We start from the raw sequence: 14,042 nt of genomic DNA on the forward strand, positions 1-14,042 counted from the left end.
CAATTTATTTTAATTACCAAAAAATTCTTGTTCTTACCTCAGTCGTCACAGAAAGAACAATGACCCATGGGCACAAGAGAAGCACAGAAAGAAGCTGGGATAAAGCCTGAAGACGTTTGGCACCACCAATATCTATAGAGAGCTTTCTGGAAGCTGTATGAAAACCAACTTTGCAACACAAAGCCAGTACTAGCAACAGTACTCCACCCTACGAGTAAAATTAGGTAAGTGTTATTGGAAACACATAGTCTAATATTCAATCCTAAATATACATTGAAGAAGTGGAACCAGTATGTTTTTCCTATATTCCCAATTACCTAACTACTTAAATGGAAGGCAATATTGTAATTTAACCAGTAATTAAAAAATTTATCTTTGTAGTGCTGGGGATTCTAACCCAGGGCCTTACACATGTCAGGCAAGCATTCTATTACTGAACTCTACACCCTGATTATTTATTTATTTTATCTTATTTATTTGGAGATTATTGGGGACTGAACCCAAGGGTACTCTATAACTGAGCCACATCCCTAGTCCTTTTAATTTTTTTCCTTTGAGACAGGGTCTCATAAATTGCAGAGGCTTGGCATCTAACTTGCGATTCTCCTGCCTCAGCCTCTGGAGTTGCTGGGATAACAAGCATAAGCCGTCACACTCAACCCTGATAACTTATTTTAAATGCTTTTTTTTTTTTTGGTGATATTGGGGATTGAACCCAGTGCCTCACAAGGGCTAGGCCAGCACTCTACCACTGAGCTATATCCCCAGCCCCTTAAATGCACTTTTAAAGTTTTAGTTGCTATGACTTTTCAAAATCTTTTGATCACATTAACAACAAAGAAAGGAACATACCTTATGATCTGCCACACCTAAGAAGGCAATGGCTGTATAAAGCATGTGAGTTAGAGCACTGTCATGATGTCCTTCAGCTAAGGGAGTTGGAGTAAAGAAAAAATTCTAAATATTAACTCTTCAAAGCATGAAGTCCTTTTGAAATTTTAGCTACATTATTGTTCAGAATACAGACTAGTCTGGGTGTCACCTGACTACCCTCGATAACATGTTTCTCTTAAAAACAAAACAGTCCAAAATTCAGTTCTGGGAAATAATTAATAATGGAATGTGTTTCTTTTGTTGTTTCCAAAATAATTATAATAGTGCTTAGAATACAGAGGCTAAATTTTAGTTGACCTCCAAAAGATAGGTGTGTATGTACTATAAATAGGACAAAGGAACCATTCCTGTCCTTTGAATTAAAGTTGTACATTTAGACTAACATATAAAATTAGTCTTGACTCTGCCTTCGAAGTCATTGACCACATAAGAACCACAATAAGCAGTAAGCAAAAGTGGATGAGTAGGAGACATTGTATCACAAGCATTCTCGAGCTTTTTCAAAGTGCTACCCTCTCTTGCAGTCACAAAGTAAATTATTATTAGTTTACTAATAAGATTTAGGGCAGTGAGTATGAGTAACCAGAAGAACCAAAATGGGTGCTATGAGTCCTGCTGAATGGATTGGGCAATGGCATGGGGATAGGAAAGAATAGAACTTGTCTGTAGAATAAAATGAGTAGACATATTTGACTGGAAAGGTGGGTTTATACAAGAGAAGAGTGGGAGCTGAGTTAGCAATAATAATTTAGAGCAAGAGAGTAAAAACCAGGTAATGGAATTTAAATGATTTTTTTAGCATAAAATTCTTTCAGCATCTATTTCAGAAAACTGTGGCTATGTAGAAAATATTGAGGGGTATAAGATATTTAGAATGAATTTATTCACTTTTTGAATATTGATTCAGGATGTCTATATTAATCTGTGAAAGTGTCATATCATGATTGGTCAGTTTAACTCATTTATCTCTTTTTCATTCTGCCAGTCTTCTATTTTCTTAAATAAGTTTTAAGATTTTAACTCCAATCTACTACAAAAGGATACGGTGTTCAGCCATTTTAGCCATGAGATCATCATTGTCGAAAAGCAATAAACAGATCACAGCAATTATGAAAAAAGCAGCTCCCCTTGTCTGAAAATAAAAAAATAAAAAGGATGACTTTTTTAGAGGGTTGATTCTTAAAATAACTATACAAATGCTAACAAAATATTTTTTAAAAAATCAACATTTAAATAACAACATCTGACATTAAAGCCCTTAAATAAGTTTACAGTATTAATAGTAAAGTATAAGGAATAAAATGATTTAAGAAATTCTGCAGAATATATATTTTTTAGTATCAGGAACTGACCCCAGGAGTGCTTAACCACTGAGCCACACCCCTAACCCTTTTAACTTTTTTTTAATATTTATTTTTTTTAGTTTTAGGTGGACACAATATCTTTATTTTACTTTCATGTGGTGCTGAGGATCGAACCCAGCGCCCCACACATGCCAGGCGAGCGCGCTACCGCTTGAGCCACATCCCCAGTCCCCCTTTTAATAATTTTGAGACAGGGTCTTGCTAAGTTGTTTAAGACCTTGAGAGAAGTTGGTGGGTCTGGCTTTGAACTCATGTTCCTTCTGCCTCAGCCTCTTGAGTCAACAGGATTACAGGCATGTGCTACCACGCCTCGGTTCCTGCAGAATGTTTTAAGGTTATTTAAGACATATAATATTGACAACTTTGATTATTTCCTTGCTAATATGGCTAGACATGTTAATATGAACAACATATTAATGTTTATAAACTCAAACTTCCTCAATGTTACTTTACTTGAGTGAAAAGCCCCAATTAGCTATGGAATAATTAACAGGGAGTTACTGTCCTGCATACATGTAAAGAATAGAGAATATTATAGTTACTACCATTCCTCTAAGGAAGAAGAACCATGAGACTATGTTAAGAAAATTAGCAAAGTCATTTCTGAGGTCTAATAAGGATGTAAAAAGCTGATAAACTTTTTTTTTTTGTGTGTGTGGCATTGGGGCTTGTGAACCCAGGGCCTCATGCACGCTAGGCAAGTGCTGGACCATGGAACTACATTCTCAGCTCCTGAAAAACTTTAAGTTTATGTTCTCATTTCAGGGAAAGGATTTTGATGAAAGGAAATTATAGAAAGGATACATTGGCCTAGTTGATGTAAATATTTCATAATGTCAGGTATAAAAATGATCTAAAATATCATTACTATATATTTGATATTTACAGGTACTTTCTGCATAATATGCATACTTATATATTTCATATATTTATATGTGAGTATAAATACTTATGAAAATATAACACAATAACACAATACTTCTAGTAAATAAAGTTTTAAAATGAAAAGTTAAAATACTATCCTATTCATATGATTGACCACTATACTTGATGAATTTTCAGTGTGGTGGGCATTATGTCAAATCAGAGTATATATTAAAAAACATACAATTTAAAAGTTCTTAAAATTTCATTGAGGGGCTGGGGATGTGGCTCAAGCGGTAGCATGCTCGCCTGGCATGTGTGCGGCCTGGGTTCAATCCTCAGCACCACATACAAACAAAGATGTTGTGTCCGCCGAAAACTAAAAAAATAAATAAGTATTAAAATTCTCTCTCTCTTTAAAAAAAAAAAGTTTCATTGAATTAGGATATGGTAACATCAAGAACACTCAAATACAGAAAATACAATTTAATCTTATGCTAACAAAGAGGGCAACTGAGAATTCTGTAGTGCTTCAGAACCTTAATTATATATTTATATAATCAATGAGTCCTAGACAGATGCTCTGATTTCATTACTAATACTAATGAGAGGATATGTAAGATCTATACTCTCATTTCATTTCTGTTAGTGCTGCCAAACTTTTTTTTTTTTTTTTTTTTTTAGTGTTTTAAAGTCATTTGTATTCTTTGGTGAGCTGTTTTTCCGCTGCTCTTTGCTCATTTCTGTTGAGGAACTAAGCATTTTCCTTAACTGATATGAGTGATTTATATTTTAAAATAAATATAAAACTTTTATTTGTAGTATTTTTTTCACATTTTACTGCTGCATTGTAATTATACATAATAGTGCGATTTGTTCTTACATATTTGTACATGCACACAATATAATTTGATAAATTTTGTTTCTAAGTAAGTACCTCCCTTCCTCCCCTGCTTGGTCTCCTTTCTCTATTCTACTGATAAATGATCCCTGAAAACAGTTTTTATTTGTGGTAATTTTTATGGTTAAGTTTTCCTCCACTGCTTTTTATGCTTGCAGAGTTCTTCTTCAACCATAAATTACTCTTATGTTTTTATAAATATCTTTTTTTTTTTTTAAAGCACAATATTCTTCAATTCACTTGAATTTTATCTTGGAGTACTATGTTAGTGAGGGGGAATGATTAAAGAGTGGCCTAGGGGAGCTGGGGTTGTGGCTCAGTGGTAGAACACTCACTTAGTATGGGTGAGGCACTGGATTCCATCCTTAGCACCACATGAAGATAAATAAATAATGGTATTGTGTCCATCTACAACTGAAACATATTTGTTAAAAAAAAAAAGAAAAAGAAAAAAGAATGGCCTAGGTTTTCACACTAATGATCTAATTTGAAATCTACAGTCTGGGCACTCTTCGCTCTACTTGGCATGTTACTTTGTTCCCTTTATTATTTTATTTATCTTCCTCTACTCCACTCATATGTGATTACTATTACATTTGATAAATGAGAACATAAACTTAACTGGAAAGTTCCTTTCAGAGCACAGTTATACCTTGTCTTTATTTCTTCTTTCCTGTGTTTCTAGGACAATATACCATGCACAGGAAATGTTTAATTTGGTAATACAGAAACATTATAGCTTTAACAGTTTGAAATTATAGATTGGTAACTCACTTTACCAAAAAGGATAATACTTGAATTACTTAACAGGGATTCTAATTGTCAAAATGTTGGACAAATCTTCATCAGACTTTAAATACAAGTTTATAGGTATTTTCCAAAAATGATTATCAGGGTTAAGAACAAGGTGGGGGAAAGAGATCTTTGTGGTTTTATGTCAGCTCTGTATCTTGGTTGTGGTGGTAGCCACATGAATCTCTATATATATATTCAAGTGTACATAAAACCGATAAATCTTGATAAGATCTCTGGATTGTACCAACATCAATTTGCTGGCTTTTGATAGTGTACTTTTGTTAGGTAAGAAGTTAATCTTTGGGGGAAACTGATTGAAAGGTAGAATCTCTGCTTTTCTTTGAACTTTCTAGGAATCTGTAATCCTTTCAAAATAAACACAAGAAAAATGTTTTTGTAAGAAAAATGTAAAAAACAAAACCAACATAAAACAGCAAAATATATGATTTTTTTTGTTTTGATTTTTGCTTTGGATAATATTTTACAACAATACTTTAATTTTTGAGTAACTGATAATGGAAAATCTACCTTTGCTGGTCCTCCTCCAGAACTAGTGAATAACACACTGAGTAGAGAGATAACAACAATATCACTGTGTTCAAATAGCAGCAAAGTCCTATGGAAAAAAGATATAATTTATGAAATGTATCTAACCTTTATCAGGAAGCATCATCTAGAGTACAAGAAAAGAAAATAAGTATTTCCCTTGATTTCACAAAAACATATACATTATAAGAGTAAGTAGGTATAATTGCTGTGGAAAACGTTTTGATATTATCTACCTTTGAAAGGCGAACACCACAAATATCCAACAAGACCACTCCTAAGGGGAGGGGAGGGGAGGGGGGATAGTAGGGGATAGGAAAGGTAGCAGAATACAACAGTCACTAATATGGCATTATGTAAAAATGTGGATGTGTAACCGATGTGATTCTGCAACTTGTATTTGGGGTAAAAATGGGAGTTGATAACCCACTTGAATCAAACGTATGAAAGATGATATGTCATGAGCTTTGTAATGTTTTGAACAATAAAAAAAAAAAGACCACTCCTAATGTTAATCATATGGATTTCTTGTATGTGTATATCAAGAAATACTTGAGATTGCCCATATCAGCACTGTTTGCAGTAGGTCCAAAGGGCAAACAATCCACTAATCCATTTACCCACTAATAAAAGCATAAATAATATAAACTAGAGTATTTCCATTCAGTAAACTATTATACGGAGTATGAATGAATGAAATCTTATTGATATGTGAAATACTGAAGTATATACTTTTTTTTTGCGGGTGGGTGGGTGGGTGGTGTAGGTGGGTACTGGAGATTGAACCCAGGGCTGCTTAACCACTGAGCCACATCCCCAGCCCTTTTTATTTTTCTATTCTGAGACAAGGTCTGCTTAGGGCCCTCAGTAAGTTGCTGAGGTTGGCTTCCAACTTGCAATCCTCCTGCCTGGCCTCCTGAGTCCCTGGAATTACAGATGTGTGCCACCGTGCCTGGTTAAAGTATACACTTTATTTTTTTGGAGACAAGATCTCACCGTGTTACCCAGGTTGGCTTTGAACTCCTGGGCTCAAGTGATTCTTTTGCCTCAACTTCCCAAGTAGGTGGGACTATCGGTGTATGCTACAACCAGCCCTGAAGTGTATACTTTGAAAAGGTGAATTTTAGGCTGGAGTTACAGCTCAGCTGGACTAGCACATGTGAGGCATTGGGTTTGATCTTTAGCACCACATAAAAATAAACAAATAATGTCCATCTATGATTAAAAGAATTTTTAAAAAATTGTATACTGAGTTGGGCACAATGGTGCACGCCTATAATCTCAGAGGTTTGGGAGGCTGAGGCAGGAGGATTCCAAGTTCAAAGCTAGCTTCAGCAACTTTCCCTAAGCAACTGGGAAAATAAATAAATAAATAAATAAAATATAAAAAAAGATCTGTGGCTGTGGCTCAGTTGTTGAGTACCTCTTGGTTCAATCCCCAGTACTGCCCCCTGGCAAAGTGTGTGTTTATAAAAAAAAAAAAAAAAAAAAAAATATATATATATATATATATATATATATATAAAATCAACACTGAATGGGAGAAGCATGTTGCAGAAAAATACATGCAATGTAATTCCATTTATATAAAGTAATAAAGTAAAAAACTTTGCAAAGTTAAACACTAAAAGAAAGAGGGAGGGGCTGGGGATGTGGCTCAAGCAGTAATGCGCTCGCCTGGTGTGCATGCGGCCCGGGTTCGATCCTCAGCACCACATACAAAGATGTTGTGTCTGCCGAAAACTAAAAAATAATAAATAAAAAAGTTAAAAAAAATAAAAGAAAGAGGGAGGAAAAGAAAGAGAGAAAAAAAGAGAAAACTACAAAAAAGTGGACAGTAATAAAAACAAAATCTAAGATATTGGTTATATCTAAAGGCAGGAAAAGGAGGAGATATAATCAGGAGAGTCACAGGGCTCCAAAGGTATTAATAAGGCTTTATTTTGGGGGCTGAGTGTTAAGATACATGCATATCATTTTATTATTCTTCAAATATATTTTTATCTATATTTATTCTTCTTATGTGGAAATACTTCTTTTAAAAAAATAGAAATCATTATCACTATTCATAAGGAGACTTATGAGTTCTAAATAGTAATTATTTCAGCTGCTTATTAAATGTTTTCAATTTTTCTCTTTACCTAAAAATCTGTAATGAGAGCCCACTGATGATAATCTTAGCTGTATTAAAATTTGGAAATTTAAGAAAATAAATGTCAACAGTAATATTAACCTAAAATTAGATAGACTATAAAACATGAAAGGAATCTTTCTTTCTTTCTTTTTTTGGAGGCACTGGGGATTGACTCCATCACTGAGCTATGTCACCAGTCCTTATTTTGTTTTTTTACCATTTTTTTTTTTTTTTTTTAGTTTTCGGCGGACACAACATCGTTGTTTGTATGTGGTGCTGAGGATCGAACCCGGGCCGCACGCATGCCAGGCGAGCGCACTATCGCTTGAGCCACATCCCCAGCCCCTGTGCTACCATATTTAGCTTGAAAGGAGCCTTTCTCATCAAGTAATTGCATGATGGTTTTAGTCAAAGAATAAGAGGAACAGTGTTGTTGGTGGTAGAGTTATAAGAGTAGAAGGTAGATGACTAAAGAAGGAGCAAGTAAGAGTTTTAAGTTATTTCCCCTTTCCTTCCCTATCTTAATACATAGAGACAGTGATTTAACAGCATATGAACTAAATAATAACTTTGTGAATAATAAATTTAAAATCTTACAAATGATAAGCAACAGTACCACTCAATTATATTCAAGAACAAATTGAAAAAGTTATACCCAGAATGAGAAATTTTGACAGCTTTTCCAAACCTCCTCCAGGATGCTATTGCAGTTGTGGACAGAGATATGACATTTGGATTTAACATACTCTGCAGCTTACAAAGCACAGAGCAAAACACCCAAAGGGACCCAGAAGCTATTCTAATGGCTATGAGAGGGAAAAGAACTTTACACAAAGCATTTCTCATTCATGACCTTCCTCTCTGTTCACCCTACTACTCTGAGTGAAAGTCTTTAAAATATCCTTCATTTTTTACTCCTCACCTCTTGTCCTCACACTCCCCCCCATCATTGGCAAGTAAACAAAACCCTTTAGAAACAGAAAAAATATTAAAAGAAGCCTTACATACAGTTTCATATTCTATTAAGTGTCCTTAAGTATTTCTTTTCTAAACTGGCTCATGTGCATAAAAAAGAACATGAACATGAAATGGGAGTAGTCTACTAATTTACCACCTTTAAGCTGATGACTGATACACTATTTCAAAATATTTGTTTATAAGTGACTTGCTGAATTGGGCCAAAAAATTAGATGAAGGGGAATGAAGGGAAGGGAAGGGGTATGAGACTAGGAAAGATAATAGAATGAATTGGATATGACTTTCCTATGTTCACATATGAATACAAGACCAGTGTAATTAATTCCACATTATGTACAACCAGAAGAATGGGAAACTGTATTCCATGTATGTATAATATATCAAAATATGCTAGGCATGGAGGCACACACCTGTAATCCTAGCGGCTCAGGAGGCTAAGCCAGGAGGATTGCTAGTTCAAAGCCAGCCTCGCAGCTTATAGAAGCCCTAAGCAAATGAGTGAGAACCTGTCTCTAAATAAAATACAAAAAAGGACTGCTGATGTGTCTCAGTGGTTAAGTGCCCCTGATCCTGTCTCTAAATAAAATACAAAAAAGGACTGGTGATGTGGCTCAGTGGTTAAGCGCCCCTGAGTTCAATCCTTGGTTCTAAAAAAAAAAGAAAAAAAATTCTACTGGCATGTTAACTAAAAAGAACAAATAAAAACAACAATAAGAAGCTAGACACAGTGGCATAAGCCTGTAATCCCAGCATCTAAGGACGCTGAAGCAGTATTGCAAATTCTAGGCTAGTCTCAACAATTTAGTGAGCCCCTGTTTTAAAAAAAAAGGGCTGGGCTAGGAACGTAGCTTAATGGTAAATCACCCTTGGGTTAAATTCCCAGTGCGCGCGCACACACACGGACATACAAATGCTTTTAAGTACTTGGGTTTCTCCTTATTGGTTGATTTTATTTACCATTACAGACCTTTTAGCCTACAAATTAGCAAGTAAAAGGATCACTAATAAATGATTAAAAAAAAAAAAAGCCACTTATGATAAACATTTTCTGAAACTCCTTGGATGCTAACTAGTAAAATATCTATGATAGATCATGAACAAATACATTATGATATTCCCCAAAGAACTAATCCACAAACCAGAAGTTCTCTCTCTTTTGTTGAATTCTATGCAAAACTATAGAAGTTATAGAAATATTTGTACAAATAAATATTTGTCAGGAAAAAAAAATAGAACAAAATTAACATTCAAAATAAGGAAATGTAAACAAACATTCTAAATATGCACTTTTATTTACCTTAGTGGTCCACAGAGAGTAAGGCCAAAAAACCACAAGAGTGAAATTATACATCCAGCTACTGCATGTTTAAATATTTTGATCCACTATAAATAGAAAAAAAAAAGAAAAATTTCAGTCACATATTTCACTAAGTAACTTCATTTTAGATAAATATGAAAGACAAATGATAGAAATGGTAACAGAGAAAGAGAAAAAAATAAACATTTTAAAAACTAAATAACTACATATTTTAAAATTAAAATTAGAAAATGTTTAGATCCCTTGATTAACTCCAGATTTGCAAGACAGCATTGCTTTCATTATCTGTGTTGTTGTATCTTGAAATCTTTTTCTTATAGTTTTTCTGTTTTCTTAGTTTCTCACTAGGAATACTGAATGATTTAGTCTTTAAATTCTTTTCCATCAGGAGTTTTTAGTGCTCCAATTATTCAAAAACAGAGAAAGACTAAAAAGTTTCTTCTCAGCAAAAGAAATAATCTATGAGGTGAACAGAGAGCCTATATCTTGGGAGCAAATCTTTATCCTCACGCATCAGTTAGAATCACTAATTTCAAGGGTATATAAAGAACTCGAAAAGCTAAGCACCAAAGAAACAAATAACCCAATCAATAAATGGGCCAAGGACCTGAACATACACTTCTCAGAAGATGATATACAATCAATAAACAAATATATGAAAAAATGTTCATTATTGCTATCAATTAGAGAAATGCAAATCAAAACTACTCTTAAGATTTCATCTCACTCCAGTTAGAATGGCAGCTATTATGAAGACAACAATAAGTGTTGATGAGGATGTGGGGAAAAAGGTACACTCATACACTGCTGGTGGGACTGCAAATTGGTGCAGCCAGTATGGAAAGCAGTATGGAGATTTCTTGGAAAATTGGGAAAGGAACCACCATCTGACCCAGCTATCCCTCTCAGTCTATAACCAAAGGACTTAAAAACAGCATACTACAGGGACATAGCCACATCAATGTTTATAGCAGCACAATTCACAACAGCTAAACTGTGGAACCAAGCTAGATGCTCTTCAATAGATGAATGGATAAAAAAGAATATTACTCAGCAATAAAAGAGAATAAAATCATGGCATTTGCAGATAAATGGATGGAGTTAGAGAAAGTAATGCTAAGTGAAGTTAGCCAATCCAAAAATGAAATGTCGATGTTTTCTCTGATGTAAGGAGGCTGATTCATAGTTAGGTAGGGAGGGGGAGCATGGGAGGAATACACGAACTCTAGATAGGGAAGAGCGGTGGAAGGGGAAGGGAGGAGGAATGGGGTTAGAAATGATGGTGGAATTATTATCCAAAGTACATGTATGAAGACAGGAATTGGTGTGAATATACTTTGTATACAACCAGAAATATGAAAAATTGTGCTCTATATGTGTAATAAGAATTATATGCATTCTGCTGTCAAATACAAATAAAAAAAGTTAATTAAAAAAAAACAGAGAAAGAAATGTAAAAGGGTGTTTAAAATATTAATGCTATTTTAAAAAATGTTCTTGGTCTCTAAAAACAAATACTTAAATTTGTCATTCTGATAAAAATCATGGAATAGGTTTCTAATTTGTGATATAAACCAAATATGTCAAATATGTCAAGAGCAGATTATTTGTAGAAATTTTCTGTTGTGCATTTAAATTATTAAGTATCCCTGATCAAAAAATGAGCAAGGAATAAATGATACTGCAGAAATCTTACCTGGTTTTTGGTAACTGTTTTCCCAGAAGAAAATGGCTTTTGAGACAAAACCATAAAAAACGCAGTCCTGTAAATATTGAGACAGTAACATACTAATCAATATTAAATACAAGATGTGGTTTTAAGTAAGGACACTTATTTTAAACAAATGTACCAGAACTTGAAAGGCATGCTATCTTCTGAAGAATTGTACTGGAAAATAGTACATATTTTAACAATGTTTCCATGGCAACATTTTGGGGAATTCTTCTTTTGTAATTGTCTTTGGGACCAGTCAGTTCACAAGCCACACAAGAGGAGTCTCAATATTTTTTAATACCTTGACATACTAAAGAAAATAATTCTTATTTTCTCTAGAGCTCAGTAATAACAAATCTTAAAACAATGTGACAGAAATAAAGAAAGTACTAATTATATGTTCCCACTTTTGCCAAAACGCTATATAAAAACGTGCCATGTGAGGTAGTAGCACATTCCAATAATCATGGCTACTTGGGAGGTTTTTGCAGGAAGATTTTAATTTCAAGACAACCTGGATAACTTAAAGTGTCTCCATTTCACAATATAACATAAAAGGAACTAGGGATGTAGCCCAGTGGAAGAGTGCTTGTCTAGCATGTGCAAAGCCCCGGGGGGTTCAATTTCCTGTCTCCCCCAGTTGCATACAACTGGTGCTTAAAATTTCCTAGTAAAGAATCTCTTTCCCAGGTTACCAAAATTATACTCCCAAGGGTTTAATATATTTTTAGTAATAGAAGACAGCAGAAAGTAGTCACTATCAATTTCAAGATCCAGAAATCACTATTTAGGAAGAATGGATTACTATATGTAGAAGAGGACGCAGTACACTATGAAAGGATTATACAGGAAATGCAGTTCAGCATGTTTGGTTTTTTTTTTAAACTTCTTTTCTCCAGATTAGATCTTACTATGTTGCCAGGTTGACTTTGAACTCCAGGGCTCAAGGGATTCTCCTGCCTCAACTTCTCAAATGCTGGGACTATAGGTATATGGCACTATGTCCATCTGCTAGCATGGTTTAACATAGAAAATAAGGAACATACTCACCCAAGTTTTAATATGAAAATGAACTGAACAATGTGAACAGCTTTCAGGAGATCATATGATTCAAAAAGTCCCACAGCTTTCAAAACTTTAGTGAAACATAGTAACACAATATATTTTGTTAATCTGGAAAATAAAAACAAACAACTTTCAGTATAATTGAAATCACAAGGAACTCAGTAATTTTCTTCTTATACAAGTAACAGACATTACAGAATACAAAGATATACATATAAACAAATATGAAACAATACAAAAAAGCCAAACAGAAAACAAACCCAAACAACTCATTATCCACTTGGTAACTATTGTTAACATTCTGGTGTATGTTATACCCCTGGTTTCTTTTCAATGTATATGAATGATAATATATATAGATGCAGTCTATTTTTTGAAAAAGCAACAACTAAAAATAAAGATGTTCTTGATCAACCAGTTGCCACTGATCTATACCCCTAGTCCTTTTTATTTTTTATTTTGAGACAGGGTCTCACTAAATTGCTAAGGCCGCCCTCAAATTTGCGATCCTCCATTTTAGCTTCCTGCATTGCTGGGATTACAAGCAAGTGCTACCATGTCTGGCTATAATATGCTTTTTTTTGTTTGTTTGTTTGGCATTGGGGATGGAACCCAGGGCACTTAACCAACGAGCCACATCCCCACATTCCTACCCCTTTTTATGTTTTGACAAAGGCTCTGGCTAAGTTGCTGGGGGCCTTGCTAAGTTGCCGAAACTGGCTTTGACCTCGCAATTATCCTTCCTCAACCTCCCAGGTAGCTGGGATTACAGGCGTGTGCCACCGCACCCAGCCTGTAATGTCTTCATTTTATGTATATAAACACACACATATTAGCTGTAGATTTACAAATAACTTTATTTACTTATATTTTATGTGATGCTGAGGATCAAACCCAGTGCCTCACATGTGGTAGGCAAGCGCTCTACATTGAGCCACAACCCCAGCCTCTATACTATGTCTTTTTAAAAAAATTTAAAAATTTTTTTATTTGCAGATGGACACAACGTTTATTTTATTTTTATGTGGTGCTGAGGATGGAACCCAGTGCCTCACGTGTGCCAGGTGAACGCTCCATCAAAGAGCCCCAGCCCTAGTCCTGTATTATGTCTTTCAATTTATCAATTACTCCAAACAATTAAGGAAAACAAAAATAGGGACTAAATTCTATCTGTGATGAAACCAGAAGACACTAACTTGCTAAGTGATTACAGTAAGGATTGAAAACCAAGTGCCCTGATCCAGAGATTTCTGAAAAGCTCCAGGAACCACATGCATCTGAGAAAGGGTGTGGGAAGCTACCAAAGGGAGGATCCTTAGAGAAGTCTTCTAAGTAACTAGATCCCCACGTTCTTGCCTTTCACAGCCAGGCAACATCCCTTCTCAATTACTACAGGAGTCATAAGTTTTAGCCTCTGGTTAGGTCTGAACATGAAGCAAAGAGAAAAGGAAGGATGAGGCATCGGACTA

At 34.7% G+C, this 14,042-nt stretch overlaps 1 protein-coding gene across 2 annotated transcripts in view; it reads right to left on the reverse strand.

The window, feature by feature from the left end:
• The window catches only part of Slc30a5 (solute carrier family 30 member 5), a 35,775-nt gene that overhangs the window by 16,825 nt on the left and 4,908 nt on the right, over positions 1–14,042 (reverse strand). For both annotated transcript variants that reach the window (XM_076857178.1, XM_076857179.1), the window contains exons 2-8: positions 12,559–12,681; positions 11,491–11,557; positions 9,774–9,859; positions 5,347–5,434; positions 1,939–2,026; positions 853–929; positions 38–208 (exon numbers count right to left, since the gene is read on the reverse strand). In XM_076857178.1, the coding sequence (XP_076713293.1) occupies positions 38–208; positions 853–929; positions 1,939–2,026; positions 5,347–5,434; positions 9,774–9,859; positions 11,491–11,557; positions 12,559–12,681 (700 nt within the window). The remainder of the gene's footprint in view (positions 1–37; positions 209–852; positions 930–1,938; positions 2,027–5,346; positions 5,435–9,773; positions 9,860–11,490; positions 11,558–12,558; positions 12,682–14,042) is intronic.

This window comes from Callospermophilus lateralis, chromosome 5 (genome assembly GCF_048772815.1).
Source record: "Callospermophilus lateralis isolate mCalLat2 chromosome 5, mCalLat2.hap1, whole genome shotgun sequence".
In the NCBI taxonomy this organism is placed as follows: domain Eukaryota; kingdom Metazoa; phylum Chordata; class Mammalia; order Rodentia; family Sciuridae; genus Callospermophilus; species Callospermophilus lateralis.